Source organism: Lycorma delicatula, chromosome 9 (genome assembly GCF_047948215.1).
Source record: "Lycorma delicatula isolate Av1 chromosome 9, ASM4794821v1, whole genome shotgun sequence".
NCBI classification, from domain to species: Eukaryota; Metazoa; Arthropoda; class Insecta; order Hemiptera; family Fulgoridae; genus Lycorma; species Lycorma delicatula.
In genome coordinates, this window is record NC_134463.1 from 72,448,965 (window position 1) to 72,471,032 (window position 22,068).

Sequence of the window (22,068 nt, forward strand, 5' to 3'; positions counted from 1 at the left end):
AACTATTTTCTTAAATTTTTCTTTTATTATTATCTAATGAAATTTTTGCACCCATTTTTTTTGTAAGGTTATTTTTAACCCCTTATCATTAAATGATATGGTTTACAAAATTTTTTGATGGTTTACTTTATGATTTTTTCAATATTTTAGAGATTAAATAATTATCTTTATTAGACTAATTACATAACTAAACTTAAGTAAATAAATGATAATTTTAATCATTATTTAAATAAAAATATCATTAAGAGTATAAAACATATCAGATATAACAGGTGGCATTATTTATTCAAAATTAATTGGAATTTACTTTTATTACATACACAACATTATCTGATAATTTACTTAATGATATGCTGTATTTAGTTAAGATAAATTCATATTTTCATCATAAATTAACTATCAACTATTATTTGAATAGTTGCAACATGATGGAGATTTCTATATTCTATCAGTGAAATCAGTAATAACTTCAGCTTACTTAAATCACACCCTATGAAACAAATATAATGAAGTAAGTAGATTAAAAAACACACACAACACATTATTGCAACCACCTTTTTGTAAAATATTTATTAGTTGCTTTTTTAATGTATAGTAAAATAGGTTTTAAAAAAGGGCTGGAGAAGAATTGCAAAACATTCTTCGCACAGTCCCTCATGTTCAACAGAATTTTAAAATGGAAACAATACAATAAATTTAAGTTGTTAAGTAAGATTTTTTTAAAATTAAATAGATTATAAATAGAAATAATATTTTACATTAATTTACATATATATTAATTATACATAATAATACATATTAAATTAGCAAAATCAATTCTTTTTTTTGTTATTGTATCTCTCCATATTCACTTCTGTACTAATTATGACGAAGACGAACGTTTAACACAGTTTTCCACCAACATTTCAGAATTCAACAATGCCTCTTACCTTATGCTTATTGTTTTTTTTTTCATTTAATAGCGCTTTCGAGGGTTTCCCTCATCATTAATTAATTTTTTTTTTTTTTTAAATTACACATCTAACTCAAAACAAAAATTGTGGTCAAAAATAAAATATCCCATAGCCACATAGAATATTTTATTTTTCACTACATATTTTTATATTACACTGACAATTTTGTTTTGAGTTTTATGTGTATTTTTTTAAAAACGTTCTTTATTAACTGACGATGAACGAAACACTCGAAAACATTATTAAATGAAAAAACAATAATCATAAGATTAGAGACATTGAATTCTGTACTGTTGGTGGGAAATAATTGTGTTGTACTTTCGTCTTGGAATAATATATATATATATATATATATATACATTAACTATTTTATAGTAGGTACATGAATATTTTTTTTTATTGTATTTATTTTTGTATATATGGCCCGTTACAGCTTGCTATATGGTTATACGATTATGCGCTACATGGTTACTCGCTTTCTCCGTAGCAGTTAGTATTTTATTTTATATTTATTAGTCAAGTATCCAGAGGTAGGAGCAGGCAGTGGCTGTGGAAGTTGAGCCACAGCGCCGTATGCCTTTGAACATCTTTAAAAAAAATTGTAACCAAAAATGTTTTTTAGATATTTACCTGAAGATATTTGCAAGCCCAAATCTACTGAATGTCTCATTTACTGTAGTCGATATTAGGAAAATTTGTTCAAAAATCTTTTTACCTTTCTTCATTCCCTTTCAAGGTTTAAATGTCAAAAGTCTAGAAATTGGTTTGTTGACGTGAAGATTACTCGTACCAAAAAGTAAATTGATTTCTTCATTACCGAAAAATTAAAAAAATAACAAGGTTTCAAAAAAGAAAAAATCTAAAATCAATTTTAACCCTTGAAACTCGGAATGAAACTCAAATATATTATTCCATTTATTTATTCCATTATTCTATTTTTAGATGTTCATAATCAGTTCAAATCCAGCTCATTTAGCGGTAGACAATCACAGTTCACAATTCATTAAGGTTTGTGCTTGAGCCGACAAATCTCTATTACTACTATTATACGAAAAATGTCTAAACTGTATATATTTAATGTCTACACTACATATATATAGTTTAGACATTTTTCGAGATGAAATATATTCAAAAATCTTCTGTTATGCCAAGAAACATAGGTAAAAATTCAGATATGAAAGATCGGGTAGTGGTTTTTTTATCCCGAACCAACAAAAACCCTCTTCCATTTTATGTAATAGTATAGACATAGATTACTTTATTTAATGTAAACTATTACTTGTAATATTATTCATTCGATTGTTTTGAATCATTCAGTTCAAATCCTGTTTACAGTTCATCAATTCATTAAAGTTTTTGCTTCAACTGACGAACCTCCACTACTACATATACACCGGATGCCCTTAAAAGATGAGACCAAATTTTGTGAAATGATTCTACTTAACATACTTAAGAGAAAAATTTCCGGTGAACATAGGTTCGAAAACACTTATTTTTCTGTCTGTCCGCCAATTTAAATTTTTTAAGAAAAAAGTTTTTTTTTTCAAGAACGGTTGGAGATAACGCAAAAAAATTTGTACTTTATTTTAAATTAACGTTTTTTTAATTGGAAAAAAGTAACTGTACTCTTCGTTGACATATTTCAAAATGGCGGTTGTTTCAATTTTTCAATCTTAAATATATTAGGAATTATTACATTTATCAAATTGTTTTGTTTTATAAAAATTACAAATTTTTTGTGAACAAAACGACACCTTAGTTGTAAAAATCTGACGACAGAGTAATTGCAAAAAATAGGCCTCAACCGATATGGCGGCGATTTTGTTTTTTTTTATTATCGTGATTCACTTGATAACAAATCAAATTTTCTGAATAAAATTGCTAAAAATTCAACATTATGGATATTTAATAACAGTTACTTTAAGAGCTAGCCTAGAAACAATTAATTCTCAGTAATAAAAAAATGTGAAAATCAAATACATAGTTTATTCAAACAAATTTTGAAAATGAAATAAAAAAAATATGTAAACTTCTTCAAACAAATTTTATTTGTCAAAAAGGCTATAAATAAGTACTCTGTGATAATTGTAACAGAAACAACTGTTTTTTTTTTTTTTAAGCTCCAGGACCACTGTTAGGTATATTGCTGCAGAAGATGAAATGAATGATTTTTAGCGTGTGAAAATGCCATACCTAACCAGTATTCGAAGCTGGGACCTCCGGATGAAAGGCCTACTACTCGTGCCACGGAGGCCGGCAGTTTTTGTTTTTTTTTTGTTTACAAGTGAAAGAAAAACAATGTAAGGTTTTTTTTACGTACTTTGTTTTTCTTTCACTTGTAAACAAAATAAAACAATTTCATGTTCTTACTATCCATATATTACTTCCATATGTTCTATTACTTCCATTGAATTGTGATATCTGTGCTCTGAATTTTTAAAATCTTTGGTTTTTATTGAAAATTAATTAATTAATTGTGTTAACTGTCATTTAAAATGACTCAAAATTGTACAAATAATAGATTTGTTGATATGCATTTTGCATACAGTCTTGCCAATGGCAATGCGAGGAAGGCAAAATGGCTTTACCAAGAAAAGTCTCCAAACTGCTGTCAGTCAGATAGAAAATTATTTTCAGGTCTCCATGCACGTTTAAGTGAAACTGGGAGACTTTAAGCCGTCATAGTTGGTAATGGTAGACTTAAAACAGTTTCAATGCCACAGATAGAAGAAAATGTTTTGAACAAGTTTGCACAGGATCCAGAATAGTTCAGAAGAGCTGCTGTCCAAGTAAACATATCTCGTAATACAGTATGGAACATTTTACACTTGCAATTATTGTAACCATACCATTTGCAATGGATGCCTTCTATTAGGTGATAACCAGTCAAGAATTGCATTCAGTCGGTGGTTAATTAACAAATGCGCCCATAACCCAGAGTATATATCTAATATTCTTTTTACAGACAAGGCGTCTTTCACTAAGGGTGGTATAAACAACTTCCACAACTGACATGTTTGGTGTGAGGAAAATCCACATACATTTTTTCATGCAGGAAGTCAACACAGGTTTTCTCTGAATGCTTTGAGCAATCTACATGAATAAGCTGATTGGGCCTTTCTTTTTGCCACATAGATTGACAGGTGACTCATATTTGGAATTCATAACAAATGACCTATCTGAACTTCTAGAGAACATTCCTTTGCAAATAATAATGAACAAGTGATTCATACATGATGGTGCACTGCCCACTTTGCAGTTGGCATTAGAGAACAATTAACTGATTGTTTTCAAGGAAGGTGGATTAGTTGGGACGGACCCATTCGTTGGTCTGCATGCTCCCCAGATCTCATTAGACTATGAGGATATATAAAGTCTCTTGTTTATTCATCACCAATTGTCAATGTTCATCAGTTAGAAGATAGAATTTTCCGCTCTTTTCAAACAATCACAGAACAGCCAGGAACTTTTGAGCGTTTACGTCAGTCACTAAACGTGAGGATTGTTGTGTTAAAATGGAGATCACATTGAACATTTGTTTTTATTCTCATCAGAAAACAAACAAAATTTCACAAGTTCTTACAATAAATATTATTAAATATCCATAATGTTGAATTTTTAGCAATTTTAATCAGAAAATTTGATTTAGTTATCAAGTGAGTCACGATAATAAAAAATAAACAAGATTGCCACCATATCGGTTGAGGCCTACTTCTGCAATAACCCTGTTGTTTATCGTTGGACGACTAAGTTTGTCAAGAAGCAGCATGGATTTTTATTGGGTAGTTCAACTACCTTGAACCTTTGTACCCTTTTGAAAAACCATATGTCCAGCAATAGAAGGGCAGGGTCAGGTAGATGTAGTATAGCTGGACTTCCAGAAAGCTTTTGACAAGGTTCCACATAATCTTATGGTGAATAAAATAGATAAAATGTGTTTCCCCTCTTCGTTGGTTAGGTGGACTGCTTCTTACCTTGCCGGTCACTGTTACAGAGTGCGTTTTGGTGCTCCACATCTGACGAGTTTCGGATTGATTCTGGTGATCCTCAAGCATCAAACCTTAGTCCAGTCCTTTTTTTATTTTCATTAATGATATTGTGGAACGAGATGGCTGTTCTGTCCTGATGTTTGACAATGATATCAAAATCTATCAGAAGATTTCTTCGAATACAGATCATCTGCTGTTGCAGAAAGCATTGAATGAGGCTTGATTGTGGTCTGTTGAGAATGGTCTTCATTTAAGTCTTGGAAAGACGAAGGTGATGACTTTCACAAGGAAGACAAATTGGTCTCGTCATTTTATGGGCAACTCTCGCAATGAGCAAATTCAGGACATGAGGGACTTAGGGGTTCTTTTTGACTGAAAGCTTTCTTTTGTACACCATGTTCAGGCCATCGTTTCATTGGAAAGAAGGAAATTTGGGTGTTGTGTGATGACTTTGTAATCGTTTCATACTGATAAACACATGGTTGTTGTTGTATAAAACACTTGTTCGTCTTCATGTTGAGTATTGTACGGTCATTTGGAACAGGGATCGAGGCTTCACTAATAATTTGATTGAATGCATACAGAGGAAACTGCTTTGGACATTGAGATGGAGGTTCCCTGGTCGATTTGATACCACTTCCTACTCTGCTCAATGCACAGATTTGAACTTTGAGAAATTGGACAACCGGTGAACTGTTTTCAATTTGAAGTTTGTTGCAGGTCTCCTCCATGGTAGTTTGCGGAATGTCAGGAGTTTCAACTGCGGGTGCTAGTTCAGAACGTCAGAAGCTTTAAGCCCTACTTTGTTAGGAGAGTTTCTGAGTGTTCCCCAGTTTTAAGATGTTTTGGTCTGGCAAATAGGTTTGCTGATCTATTTGATCTTTTTGCTCATTCTTCTGTAGGTAAAATACATGAAGCTGTAGATGGTGTTACTGACTAGGTTATACCAGTTTATTGTATGTTTTGCACTTTTGATTTGTTGAAGCTTGTAATTTTGTGTTTTTTGTATTGATGGAATCATTCATTATAGGATTGAGTTATTCAGTCACCGGTTCAGTGATATAATGCCCCATTTGCTTATTATGAAGGTCCTTTGTTGCTGGATGGTATATATATTCATTTTACTTACTTATTTCAGTGTCTAGATATTATTAATTTATTCATACTTATTTAATCACCTTCTGAAAAAGTGTTATTCTTTTGTATTAGTTAATATAGTTTTATTCACAAGTATTTTCTATTATTGTTTCTTGTGGACACAGTGGCATATTAAGGTCATTTAGACTGTTCTGCCATTTAGCCCCTAAGACCTGTCTCTTCCCATCCCCCCATAGGTCTCTGTGGCGGCTGGGGTGTTTGTAAGGGGTGTGAGAAAGCCACTTTAAAAAATTATTAATAATTTAATAATAATAATTTTTATTATTATTATTAATTAATTATTTTGTTTTTACAATGCAAAAATCAAACTATATTTAGTGACATGAAGTTAATAATTTTATTTTATTTATTTAAATAAATGTATGGGGGATGAAATTGTGTGCATCCAGGTATAGACCTTAATATCGCTTGTATCTCCTAGGTGGTTCTAAATGCTCAATGACTTTGGAAGTTGGACTGTCAGAAATCGGGATCTCCCAGCTCAACTACCACTCAACATTCAATTGGCCCTTTTCAGGACCAATATAATAATAATTGGTTCTTTCATATATATCTCATTTTAACGCTGAGGTGATAAGTAAGTCAAATGTGAGTGTTTAAGCGAAATCCTCCTCGAAGACATCATCAATATCCTTGCACTAAATAAACTCACATTGAGAATCCAAAAACTACGCAAGAGGTATTTTCATAGGGTACAGTGTACTTTTATTGGCAGTAAAACGTATCTGAAATTATAGTTAATATTTATACACCTCCTAACATACAATGGCTAGACACTGTGCTTCCCAGTTTTGAACATCCTGTCCTTTTGTTGGGGATTTCAATAGTCAACATAGTTCGTGGTGACTTGTCCGATGATAATGGCAGAAGCCTATCCAACTGAGCCGAGGACAACTTCTTAATAATTTGATGCAAAGGATGCACGTACTTTCCACTCAGCTAGTGATGTCATGATTACTCACCAAATTTGTGCTTTTGCTCCTACGATTGATTTTTAAAACCATGGCAGTGGGGAGAATTCTTGGTGCCTTCCCCCACTCTCAGCATAGGCCTGTCTTGATTACCATTGGAATCCAGATACCTTTGGTCAGATCCTTACCTCGGCTGAGATGGAACTTTAACAAAGATAATTGAGAAGCCTTTATCACACGCCTGAACATGGCATTGGGTTAATTCCTCCTATAATAAAATACTATGATCAATTCACCAGTTTCATACTGTCCTCTACAAAAGCCTGCATTCCACAAGGTTATATTCCAGATTGAAATCAAGGATATGAGAACCATTATCATACGTATTATGAGTCCGGAAACACTGACACAACTGATAGACTGCTGAATTCTCTTGATTCAGCTAGAAGAGAGAAGTGGCTAAACACTGTCGAAAACCTTGATTTTACCTATAACAGTTGAACAGCTGGTCATTCCTTGGAAAAATTTTTCACTGGTAAGCCTTCAACTCATTCCTCTGTGTCACATCCTGAACCTCAAGGCATAACTAAGCGAATTGGAGGTTTGTCAAAGTCACCTCGACATCCTTTTGACAAATGCATTTTGTACACGAACAATCTAAATAAATTTCAAGCACCCTCCTAAGTCTCTAGAAAGTTTACCTTCAAGGAATGAAGTGGCTGTCACTGCTCTATCAACTGGAAAGTAACCGGATTATACATCTTCTCAGAGTTTTTTAAACATATTGGGCGTCAACGTAAAACATGGCTTCTGGCAGTTTTTAATACCATTTTGGCCAGTAGCGAGTTGTCTAAGACTTTTAAAACGCCCAATATATTGGCTATTCTGAAGCCAGGTAAAATATCAAGAGCATATGAAAAGCTGTCGTACAATAGCCCTCTTAAGTGTCTGTTCTAAGTTAGTACAGAGAATGCTACACAATAGAATTTCACATGTTCTAGAACCAGTATTCCAGTTGAACAAGCTGGCTTAAGGTCTAGAAGAAATTGCTGTGACCAGAACCTGGTACAACATAAGAGCTTTCTAGTTCTTAGAACTAGACATCATTTTGATGTCTAGACTGACAAGATTGATTTCTTAGTTTAATCCATAGAATACATGATGGAGATCAACCACTTGCAAGGAGAGAACCTTAAGTTGAGTAAAACCATTGAAGGAATGAATGAATCAGCATTGTTTTGCTGAAGCATTCTTATAGACTCTTTGATGCTGACCAGCATCCCAACAGCAATTGAATCATCTTGGTCTATAGTAGTATATAAGAAGAACAAAAAGAAGAAAAGGAATGGTGGTGTTGTCATGTCCAAAGAACCTAAGCAAAATGACAGCAAATGTAATGATTGTAAGGATGTTACCATGAAATCGAGTGAACCTCTTAGTGTGGTTACTGATCCATTGGGAAGAAATCGTGAAATCCAGAAATCAGTGCTGCTCAAGGATTTCTGAAAATGTGCTTTTTGTCACTTGCTTTATTTCTGATACACAAATTTCTGACCTAGTGAACTTTATCAAAGAGAATGCTGATTTTGGAACTATTAGCTGTGTAAAGCTGAATAGCAAATTTCAGTTCTTAATATATTCTTTATTTCATTTCTTAATATATTTTATAGCAAATATACAGTTCTTTTCAAGTTTCAGTTGAAGAATGGGAATTTCAGCTAAATAAACTGGAAATATGGCCAAGTGGAACTCTGGAATTACCTTTTTGTGGCAAGATATTGGTTGCAGATGATTTGAATGACTAAAGCTAAAAGAAATGATAAGCTCACAACAAAGGAAAGCAATATAAGAAAAAGATGTAATCAGCATCTTTTACCAAAATGTGCATGAAACCCGGATCAAAAATGATGAGATTTTTGCAGCTGTGGCCAATAATGAGAGCTATGATGTTGCAGGTACAGAGACAAATTTTTGTTTTTTATTTTCATTTTTATTTTCCCAAAAAGTATGTGGTGTTTAGATTGGATTGTGACCTATTAAAAAGTAAAAAGGTTAGTGAACGTTGATCATTCATTGCAGTTACTTTAGGTCTTCAGTAGCTTAGGAGAAGAAATCTGCTGCCGGTGGAGGATTGCATCTGGGTTAAATGTAAGACCAGAAGGGATAATAGTTTTTTAATAGGAAATCATTATTTTGCCCGTGGTTACTCACCTTAGTGCATGAGTGAATAATTCACTGAATTGATCGAGCACTCTGATATTAATGACTAATATTAAAACTCTAATTCTTGGAGTCTTTAAAATTCTAAACACCTATTGGAAGGAGAGGAGCCTAGCATATAACATTCACTATTATGCCAGGAAGAAGGCTAATTTTTGTTCAACTTTCTTGATTACCTAAATCTCATCCAATACAACCATGCAATCCCTGCAAAAGGCCAAGTTATGGTCAATTGTGTGGTTCATGTCAATGTTGGTTTTGACTACCTTGTTTATCATGATGATCCATATGATCCATTAATTATTAATGTGATGTGTTTGTTGATGTTATGCGTTCTTTGTGTTATTCTGTATATGATTATCATTGTTCTGACTTCTGGAGATCTGCAGTGCTTCAGAGAGGCCAAGTGGGAATGAGTTTATGCCTTCAAACTTGCAACAGTTCCAGTGGAATTATTTATTGGCATAATAAAGGATGTAACAGATGAGTATGTTCCTAAAGTTACTCGGCGTAGTCTGATTTTCCTTTTGATTCTTCAGAGATTTGGTTGCAACCTTAAAAAAGAAAAAAACCCTTCTAGAAAATTTTAAGTATCTAATAATCCTGAAGACTATCACAAATTTTCTCACTTCCAAAGGTTAGCGAAAAAGCTTTTTGCTTGATATAGGTTACATAGAACTCATGCTGCTGAAATTAGCTTACGTTCCAAGCCAACTGAATTCTTTAAATATTTTTAACTTTTATGTTGGATGCAACACGGTTAAGACCTATCAGCATCATTGGTGAAATGGTATCAGACACTGGACACTTGAATGAATGCTTTGGAAGCTATTTCCAATCTGTACATCAGTCCAGCACTGAGTATGATGATGATGAGCATGACGCTGATGGGGACCCATACATCACTACTACAGATGTTGTTTTAGCAATTAAGGAGCTGAATGTTAGAGCTGCTGTTGGAGCAAATGGACTATTACCAACATCGATTTTATTGCCCCTGTCCTCTGTGATATCTTCAATATGAACTTATCAATTGGCATATTCCTAAATCCCTGGAAGATTTTAACACTAAAATCTGTGTTTTCAAAAAGGAGCTGATGAAAGCCTTATGGCTGTGATAAATTCTGTGTATCGATTTTCATTATTTGTACAGTTTTTGTTATATTTTATGTGATTCACCAATTCTAGATGTCTATTATGTATTTATGTTAATTCCATGTTAAATGTATCGCTGACTGTGTTTTCGAACTATTTATATGTTCAGTTTGCGAGTATACAAAGGCAAGATTACTTTTCTACTTTACTTGCTTTGGTCTCCTGAATCTTTGCCAGTTTCCTCCTGAGTAACGAATGCTTACTTGGCTGTAGGTCGAATTTGAGAGCAAAAATGGCAGGGTGCAGGGAGTGTGCCGGAGCTCTGCTTAAAAATTTTTATTATTGATTTGGCTGACTGGGTATAGGATGCAGATTTAACCCACAATTGTGAAAAAGATCAAAATATGTAATAAAAGGTTTGGGTTAGATTTAACTCCAACTAATCAAATGACATTATTTCCTTTAAAAAGTTTTGCAGTATTAAAAATATAACCTAGAAAAAATCAAAATGATTAGTAAAAAGTGTTAGAATCCTCCTTGTTGATCTCCTTGACCAAATGTTTTTATCGTTAAAATTGTACTGTGTTTAGAGCAAAAATTAAATCAAAATTTTTGTTTTTAAAAATTTAACCCCATTTGACCTCTTGTTCAACATCTATCTACCTTATCTAACATTTTTAATAACAGCCAGAAACTTGAAAAACAGATAAAGTATCAAAAACTATATAAAAATTCAAGAGATTTTTTAAATTCTTAAGTCAATTCCCATGTGACCCTCCTTTTTTAAAAACATTCACATGTCATCTAAATGAATAATAAATATTTTTATAAGATTTGGTAATATCACCATCCAGTTTTTGAGATTTTATCTTTTAATTCAATAAACTGAAAGATATGAATTGTTTAATGATGACTATAACAATTTCATCTGAAAGGTTCCACAATTTAAATCCCAATCAGCCATGGCATTATTCACATACTACAAATTTCCAATTTTCATTTATTCTAGTATATTAGTGTCATTGTTTACTAGTAAAGCATATCCAGTTATTTTTCCTTATTTTAATAAGTACCTCTTTTTTCTCAACTCTCCTTTTTCTATCTGAATCCTTTCAGTAAGAAATATAATAATATATTTGACCTATTTTCTGTTAAGTTGTTCACTGATGAGATCTCAGTAAACATGAACAATGCAAAATTTACAAACAGATAAAAATAATACATTGTGGCTAAATTTATTAACACAAAAATTAACATAACTAATTCTTTGTACAATTTTTCATTTTTTGGGCCCAACTTCCCAGAAACAAAATTCCATAACAAAAAATAATTCCACTATTTTAATATAATCATAATTTATAATTTGTAAAAATAAATTGGTATTTTTAAATATGGTTCAATTATGTTTAACAGAATTTATTGTATTACAGAAACAAACCAGTTAGAGAGAAGGATTGTAAAAAAAATCATCTGAAAATCAGAAGAAATATACCCCATGCCACTACTGAAATCACAGTCAACCTACCTTATATACTCAAAGCATCCCTTGATGTAATGTCATGTATATTATAACAACTAATTTGTTGATGCATAACAGTTAGAGGAGTTTTTATTTACAGTAGGCTATAAATACGGTTAAATTTCACTTAACACTGTGGTAGTTTAATCAATCAAACTGCACAATTACTTAAATACCAACAAACTAAAACTATATTCAAGCAAAAACATGAAAAAAAATCATTATCAAATTATATAGTATATTAGTATTTGTATATCTACAAATACTAATCTCAAAATAATATTTTTTTCAGATCACGATGTGGCTACAGCTATAGACTACTATCACTGTTAATGGATTGTTAGCCATTGTTAATGGTTAAAAATCAGGAAGCACCATCAAAAAATATATTAGGTAAAGTAGTTATCCGAATAGATCACTGAGTGGCGAATTTGCAGATGATTATAAGAACTTAATATACTAACTTAACATCAATGACGAATCCACTTAAACATTTACTTGAATCTGAGTCGTATGTAATGACACTACTATATTCTATTCTATATTCTATATTCTATATTCTATTGTAACAGTAGTTAAAACAACAACTTGAATTCAAGTTATCTATTCAAATAAATGTTTTTTAACATTCAAAACATGGAAATTATAAACACATATTCAAACCAATTTAGATGAAATAAATTAATATTTTTTTTTTATAATTGACACTGCCACCATAATTTTAATAACTAAGATAAGTTTAGAATTAATATAATGTTAATAATTCTTTAAACTAATTCTTATTATTAGAATATTAATAATATATCTATAATTATTAATTAAAATTTCTGAAGCTAGATTTATAACTTTAATAAGATATTGTAACACTTTCAAATGAGTTCAAAAATGAATGGAATATATTTTTATTAAAAAATTGAAAATGTATTTTTATAAATACTATTAATTAAGGAAAAAGTGTATTTTATTTCTAAAATAACGTATGTAATTAATTGTTAAGTACAATTTTAATAAAAATTAAATTTAGAAATAAAATAATTTTTTTTCTTAATGAGCCTATTTGAAAGTGAAATAAATTAGATAATGTTAAGATATTTAAGGATAGTTACAATTTGAATCAACAAGTTGGCAAAATAGTAAGAACTTTCCTTTCTTTTCTAACTTTCAAGTGGAATGTATAAATACAATTTTTTTATGAAATAATGAGATAAATAAGTTAATAACATAAGTTATTATCTTATTTATAATATTTATGTAAATACTTTTAAGGTATTTAATGTTAAGTATATATATTAAATTTAATTTGTATTAAAGATACCTTTAATTTTTTAAAGGTACCTTAAATATTGTTTATAATAGGAGATTTTGTTAAAATAGTAATAATAATTTTATAATTAATATTACTATTATTTTAATTAATGAAAACACAATATGCTTAAACTTTTGTAAAAATAAATGTAAAAAATTACTTTAAATAAGTAATTTCTTACATTTATTAATTTTATATTTTTAATAATTATGCATAAATTATAATTTCATAAAATTAAAATTTTTATGTACAGAGAGATAAGAAAGAATTTTAAAAATATTAAATTATTTAACTATCAAAGTGGCTTCGGTTTCTGACAAAGCAATTGTAAATAAGTACTTTTTGCCCCGTTAAAAATTAATGAACTAATTCTTTCTAGAATTTTTACTTTTAGAGATCCATATGAATTAAAACAATTATTTGGTACAAACTTCAAAAAACCAACATTTTAAAAATTGAAAAAAATATTAGTGTCAATTTTTTTAATTATTTTTTTTTTTAATTTATTTCATTGCAATATTTAGCATTAATCTTGTAGGACCACAAAACCAGAGACTATATGAAAAATAGCTGCTTCAAAGAAATCATAGGCAAGAAACTGCAAAACTGAAAGAAACATGAAACTGCAAAAAAATTGATTAAAAAAAAAAAAGCAATTTTGAGACACAATTTAGTCTACTAACAAATATGAAGTAAAGCATTCTTCATTTCAAGAATATGTATTCATTCTTTTCTCCCACTTCCCAATTAATTTTCTTGAATTATCAAATGAAAATACTTTGAATATCAGGATGACATCAGGCTTATCTCGCTATTTTATAATAATCCAGTACTAAGCGATGATGACAAATTTTTTTAAATATTTTAAGTCATCAATTTAGACATATATTTTTTCCTTATTAACAAATTTTTCATTTAGTTATGGAGAAAAACTTAGAATGACCACCAGATAAGCAAGTACCTCCACAAAATAAAAATGAATCATCAAAATCAACCCATTTGATGAACAGTAAGCTTGAACACACATAGAAAAGAACAAAACATTTAGAGCAAATTGACAGCAACATCATTTTGCTGTAACAAATTTAAAATAAAATAATTTTAGTAACAAAACCCTACCCTTGGGTTGCATAGAAAATATTATACCCAAGGTTGAACTATTATTATTAAGGCTCACTTTCCTTCAAGTAATCCAGATGTTAACACTGCCCAAACCGGTTTAAGTAAAAGATTCTAAATATTATAAAATTAAAATAAATAATTGTTCAAATAAATAAATTTAAGAAAGAACAATTTTTTTTTCTTCACTTTTAATAAAAAAGAACAGTGTTTTTGAACTGTTTCCAATATTTTACTACCCATTTTGAAATTTAATGAAAACAAAAAAGAATTCTTGATCCCATGGCCCTTCCACCCATGAACACATTAATGGACATTAATCAGAACATATTAATTCTGTTAATACACTTTCGTTTAAATGACATCAATCAACAGTAGTTTTTGTAATAGTAGTTTCTGAGGTAAAAAGGAACTGCGCTCTATCTAATAAAAGCTTGCCTAGTACATTTTTTCAAAAATATGAACTGTTTTCATAAAGTAGAAGCTGTAGTATAAGCTGATAAAAATTCTCATAAAAAGAAGTCTACAGTGATTATGTTTGGTGGTTGTAGTGCAACTATGATTAGATCAACATGCCCCATGCATCTCTTTAGAAACATGGCCTTAAGGAAAATAATCCCTGATGTAATACTGAATCATCTTCCACTGAAAACCTCTGGTCCAACATCATGGTCACAATGATAGTTATATATATAATCCTCTGTGATTTTGCTTATATATAATTCTCTGTGATATCTACACATTTGCTTTTTTTGTGAAATTTAGAATAACTAAGGTAAACTGATCTTTACTTGATTTTATGTCTGATCAGGGGAGTAAGGAATGAGAAGAAAATAAATATGAACTGTGAACCACCTGAAGGTCCTTCCTGAAAAATTAGATTATTATTGTTCATTTTAAGAATTTAATAAAATTTATACATATTTCCTTTTAAAGAGGTAAAGATCTTTTTTGGTACTTGAATTTAAGTAACTTATGTACACCTACTAGAATGGTTTTTGCTTATTACTTAAAATATGCATATAAGTTACATGAGTTTTTGTAAATAATATAATATAATATGATGAAATTATTTCTTATCACTCTAATGATATAACAGACAGAATTCATAGATATGTAAACATGATACATTAACCTGCATATATTAATTAACTAACATTAAATGATGAAGAAATATCAAAAAGAAAGGCAAGAAATTAAAATTTAATGACCTATCTGAAATAAAAGAAGAAAAATATGTTTTACTAAAAAATAATAGTCATTCGCATGCAGGTAATAAAATATTGTGATTTATTCGTAACTGTCAATTAATGGACAAACAGTTTGGATTAAAGATAAATAATATCACTAAGTTATGGTAAGTACTATTTCAAATGATAATTAAATAGTTTTATTTCAAGAAATACAAAGATAAGCTAAACAAATAACGTATATCAAGAAATACATTTGAAAAATACTTTTACTGAATCATATGTGTAACTTTATATATGTATTATTTTTTTATTTTTTTAGAAGTTTTTTGTGGATGATTCTCTCTTTAGTTCATAAAAATACATTAATACAATAGTAAATTTTTAACATTTTTTTTCATTAATCTCACTTCTACAAAACATGTTGAATTCTACAAAACATATATTCAATGACAGGCATCAGGCAGCATTTGAAAGTTAATAGAGTAAATTTTATGGAATAATTGTTTCATAAAATTAAAATTTTATTTTTTAAGGACAATAACTTATAAGAATAAAGCAGCTTCTATTCATTTTTTATTGATTGGTTTCATTTTAAAGAAATTAATTAAAAAATATTTATTTTTAAATGGTGTGTTGATTTTTATACATTTATGGTCATACCTGATAATTTACAGCATAAAGAGATTTTAAATAAATCAGGTTAAAGGGAATTAAATAAACTTCATTATTCATAGTTTTTAATTAAATTGCAAACAAAGTTTAAAACATTGATTTTTTAAACATTTTTTTTTTTTTACCTTACTGAAAACACCAGAATCAAATTATCAGAAATTTCATGAAATTTAAATTTGTACTCTTCTGCATTTTAATTAAAATAAATTATTTTCAATCAATTACTGTTTTCATTCCTCACAGAGAAAAGACCAAAATATATTTTTCAACATTTTCAGGATGAAATTACATATAATAGCTACGTTTCCATACAAAGTTTTTAAATAGATTTTACTGCGCTTTATTATTGTGATACTTAAATTATGTAAATCTAAATTAATTTTCCCCCTTAATCAAGCTTCAACACAGATGGATCCTGAGAACATTAGTGATTTGTTATAAAATGTGGCATTGTTATTTGGATGACGTTTTGAAGGATCTTTGTTGTTTGTAATATGTTCAAAGGATGTGTGCAATTTTAACTGTATTTGTTCATTTACATTGTTGATTTTATATCCGTTTGTTTGAGTTTATAGTTTTCATCCTTCATTGTTTATATCCAAGATTTTTATACAATTGTTGATGTTTGTGGTAGTGTGATTCATTTCAATTAAGCAGTTTGCAAAAAAAGATTTAGGGGTGGAAAAAAATGTTTTTTATTCCACTATGGAATGTTCTTATTTTACTGGAGTGAGACAAAAGTAAATATTTAATATTGTGAAATCAATTATTAATAAAAATTTAATTTAAAGCTTGTATTATTTTGCTATTAGGTATTATGCCAGTCTGAGGCTTGCAAATAAATATTAATTTTTATAAGCTAAAAGGTTTATTTTTAATTTCCACTTTTACAAAAAAAACATGATTGAAATAAACCACACAGGCACAAAATGTTCTTGAAAGAATTACATGAAAATTGTATTCATAACAGCAAAAAATTTATTTAGAATAAAAGCTAGCTCAAACTTAGCTAAAGTTTTTTACCTTAAAATAAACTTTAAAAAAATGTTTATTTTCACTTTAAATAAATGTGATATTGTAATTTATTTTTTAAATGTTTTGAAATTTTGAAATTCAATAGAATCCACAGATACTAAATTCCATAACTTTTATTTATTAGTATATATTATTTTCAATAAGATTTAAAAGATCAGAAAGTATGGAGAAAATGGGAGTCAGCAAAAATGACTTAGTGTTCACCATTATAACAAATGGAAAAGCTGCCCTTAATTTCAACATCATGGCTGGATGAAGAGGTCATATTACTATTAATTAGCTCTAATGCAGGTCTTTCGTGGTTCTGCCACAGCATATAGGTAATTTGACTGAAATTAAGTCCAGATTAAGTTTCAATTGAACCTAACTCCTGCATTGTCATTACACTTGGTTATTAAGATTCAATTATCAATACCATCTTTGAAAGACTTAATCTGAGTCAAAGCAAAACACACAATCATGTGTAGCTTAAATGTAGTAATATATCTACTAAATGAAATTACCAGGGAATGAAAGATTATTTTGATATTTGTGCAGGAGAATTTGATGAAAATGTACGGTGGGGTCATTATTGGAAACAATTAACAATGAATGCTTATTAGTTATCAATTAACTTCTCTTAACTATTAGTACTTATCCAACTATTTATATTTTTTAACTTATAAATTAATTTAAATTAAATTTCTAAAAAAAATTGTTTATTATTTATTTTATTTCTTTGTTTTTGTTTCTTAAGGGAAAAGCATAATCCGTAAACATCAGTTATGGCACTGGTACAAATTAGGAACGATATGGGATAACTTACATGAATATTTTTTTGAACGTATTCCAAATTACCCATTTACAAAGCCATGGGGTATAACCCTAATGCCATCAAAGCGTTCAGTGATTGTAAAATTTCAAGACTACTTTACCCGTAAAAAAATGATTATTACACCTAGACGTGGTAAAAAAAGAACAAAAAAAATGCGACAACGTATAAGATGGTGGAGATTAGAAATGGATCAACGAAACCTTGCTAATCCATCCACAACTCTTAAAACATGGTGGAGACCTGGTGAAGAGCATAATATTTTAACGACGACTGAAAGAGGTAAAAGAGGTAGACGAGCAAGAGGCCCAAGGACATTTAAGGTTCTATACAGACGTAAACCAGAAAAAGATGCAACAGTAAGTAAAACAGAAGTCAGAAAAGGCTGAAAACAAAAAAATATAAAAAACAAAAGAAGTAAATAAAAACAAAGCAAGAAAATAAATATAAAGAAAGTAAAACATGATGCAAGTAAAGATCTTTAAATGTTGGAGTGAATGCTATTTGATATTAAATCATAAGCAAGCATTTATACTTAAATAATAATTTAATTTAATTAAATATTGAGGCAGCTGTTAAAAAAATATGTAGATGATGTTAAATATTTTATAATACATTAGACTACTTAAGTGAACAGAACTGTAAATATTTTACATGTGAAATAAAAAATATTTAATAAAAGTAAAGTTTTCATAGTTTGCATTATTCTGCTATTGAGTATTATACATTTTTGACAGTTGAACACAAAAATTAATTGTTTTAAAAATAAACTTTTTTTTATTTCCCTAAATATATGAAATATTATTAATTCTTTAATGTTCCTTTTAGAGAGTGGAGCATATTACATATCCTATTTCTGCGCATGATTTATCTTAAAACATATTACATAAACTTCACTAACAATATATCTTTAAACAATCATATAACAAAATTTTACTTAGTGGATAATTTTAGTGGAAGCTGCCATATCTAATGAAATAAAAGGTCCCACTGAACAAAAATCAGCATTCTAAAGTATCATCATCAGATGGTCCCAGGTTCTAGCATTGATCTTGTACTGTTTATTGTATTAAAATTATTAAAAAAAAATTGCTACTAACCTATTGCACATGTGTATCAATTTTTTTCTTTTAGAAATTAATCTATTATCCAATGATTCATTTAGTAAAAGTGAATCAAAGATAAAATAACTGATACTACATATAGATTAGTATTTGCAGTATTTTTACATTGAATATCATATGAGAAAGCTTGAAATCCTGTTTGATGGACTAAGCAAAACTGGATAAAATAATGAATAAACAGCAGCTACCAGCCGAGTAAAACAATACTACGTGATTAGTTTTTTTCTAAATCCTATTTATATGATTTTAAATGAAACTTTTTATAAAATAGAACAATAATAAATTTTCTTTCAGGTAATTTTTGTAAATCTGATTCCTTTATCAGCATATTTCTGGTTTTTTGGATTTTTACTTCCTTGAACGAAGTAAAGGAAGTATTGTGATTGCTTTTCAGATTTCAACGGAGATATGCATTTTGACCATCCTTGAATCCAATTTGACTAGTTTCGGCGTGGTTTGTGCATATATATGTATCTCGCATAACTCAAAAACGATTAGCCGTAGGGTATTGAAGTTTTGGATTTAGGACTGTTGTAACATCTAATTGTGCATCTCCCTTTTTGATTGCAATTGGCTGAACCAAAAGTGTCCAAAAAAGCCAAAATCCAAAAAAATTTGGATTTTGTACTTTTTCTTAACTGCAGTAATAAGCCCTTATTGTGAGTTTTTCAATGATATAAGTGGTACTTATTTTCATTGGTCCCAGAGTTACATCCAAATGAAATTTTAATTAATGAAATATTTGGATCTTAGAAGGAGAAGGCACATCGGTTCAAATCAGGCTTCATCTATTTTTTTTTAACTTTTTTTTAATTTAAATATATTGATTTATTAATAATTATTAACATCTGATTGTAAGAATAAATTTATAATAAATAATAATTCAATAATAAATAAAATATGAAAATATATCAGAAGTTATTAATGAAATAAAAATTTTTGTACTTTGTGTTTATGTATATGTGTATATGTACTTTATGTAAAATGTGTACATGTAATTTAATAGGCGTACAAGGAAGTCATGTAGTGCCCACATAATATTTTTTGTAATGTATTACACTGTATTATTTTTTCACTGTGTTATGTTTCTTCACCATTTAATGTTAGTTAATTATCATATGCAGGTTAATGTATCATGTTTACATATCTATGAATTCTGTCTGTTATATCATTACAGTGATAAAAAATAATTTCATCATAATAGTATAAAAGAACTTAAACAACCTTTGTATGGTTATAACTTAGAAAAGAGCATAAAACTAGCAGCTGTAACTTCATTTCATTCAAAACTTTCCTTTATTATTTACAAAAACTCATGTAACTTATGTGTATATTTTAAGTAATAGCAAAAACCATTCTAGTAAGTGTACATAAGTTACTTAAATTCAAGTACCAAAAAAGATATTTACCTCTTTAAAAGGAAATATGTATAAATTTTGTTAAATTCTTAAAATGAACAATAGTAATCTAATTTTTCAGGAAGGACCTTCAGGTGGTTCACAGTTCATATTTTTTTCTTCTAATTCCCTACTCTCCTACACTGTGTTATGTTCTGAATGTCTTCTTACTTTCATTGAAATACATCTTTTTTATATTTTCCTCTTTTGATTAAATCTTATAATCATTAAATGTTAGAATGATACATACAGTACTTGTAATAAACATGTTTTAATCTTTCAGTTATCCAAATTCATTCTTGCAAAGTTCAATACAGAATACTGGCATTCCGCTGTATTTATTAAATTACACTTATATTATATTACTATTATATATAAAGGACTTCATGCCAGAAGGACATATTAACTAAAAATGCAATTTTGGATTTCTACAATTAATAATATATTACAAAAAGTTTTCAAAATTGTATAAAACTTGCTTTATACTTTTTAGTCATACTTTAATCAAATTAAACTCATGCATTGCAATGCAATGCAATGCATGAACTTTAAACTTTAAACTCATGCATTGCATGAGTTTAATTAGTAAGTTAATTTGAATTTCAAAGATAACATATTGAAATTTCTTATATATTTTTAAAATATCAAATTTTCAATCCAACATTTACTATATAAAGTAACAAAATAGTGAAGTTTTTGCATGGTAAGGTTTTATAGTGAAGTTTTTATTTCATTTACTTAATAACTATCACAATTTTCGATAAATTTTTTTATGAGTTTTATAAAAGATTTCTCATCTGATTCATCTCTAAATCACAAAAACTCTGTACCAAGTTTTTGACATTTTTTTTATGTTAAACAGCTATCAGATTAGTCATCTGCGACCCCAAAAACCCGCATAGTTGTTTTGTAGATTTTGCAATTTTTTACACCCTCACCCTTAATTTATCCTTGTATGAGGGGATGTTTGCAAAAGTAATGGTGGAATATTGTATTGTCAATTGACCTAAGTAACTGTACAAAATTTCATCAGTAGGCAACGTCAGGAAGTATGTTATGTTAAATTAAGAATGCAAGATTTGAGGATAAACTTTAAAAAAATTCCGAGTTAAAGAAAAGCAAGTAAAAATGGACTAAATACTACTGTGGCAGATGATTGTATCAGTTAATGAATGAGAATGTTAGAGTTCCCATTTTGGTATTTAGTTTTAGTTCATATTTTATTGAACCAGAAGGGTAGATGGATGTACGTATGCCCATTCGTTTGAGCCATATTTTGTTGGAACAGAAGGAAGGATGTACATTTGACAAATCAGAAAATTAATATTACATAAGAGGCTATTGATCATACACCTTTTTGTCATAAAACTGGTTAAATAAACATAAAATTTTGAGTACTCGAATAAAATATTTGATTTTGTGGGTTTTTTGTCAGGAATAAAATCTAATTACATAACTACATATTACTTTATTGTGCATTATGAATGTACAAATGAATAAAATACACCATACAGAAAACAGGATTATCAAAAAAGTAATTACTAAATCCTATTTATATTATGTAAT

At 29.0% G+C, this 22,068-nt stretch overlaps 1 protein-coding gene across 1 annotated transcript; it reads left to right on the forward strand.

The window, feature by feature from the left end:
* The first annotated feature begins 410 nt into the window (after nt 1–410).
* On the forward strand, nt 411–18,615 carry LOC142330229 (uncharacterized). Its single transcript, XM_075375383.1, has 3 exons — nt 411–511; nt 12,138–12,238; nt 17,907–18,615. Exons 2-3 carry the CDS (start codon nt 12,199–12,201, stop codon nt 18,368–18,370), a joined length of 504 nt encoding a protein of 167 aa, XP_075231498.1. The 5' UTR covers nt 411–511; nt 12,138–12,198; the 3' UTR covers nt 18,371–18,615.
* Nucleotides 18,616–22,068: the final 3,453 nt, after the last annotated feature.

Bases quoted from the DNA above. Each gene is read 5' to 3' on its own strand.
- LOC142330229 (XM_075375383.1), top strand. From the start codon at position 12,199: ATGGTTAAAAATCAGGAAGCACCATCAAAAAATATATTAG. The intron at 12,239-17,906 runs GTAAAGTAGTTA...TTGTTTCTTAAG, and splicing joins ACCATCAAAAAATATATTAG to GGAAAAGCATAATCCGTAAA.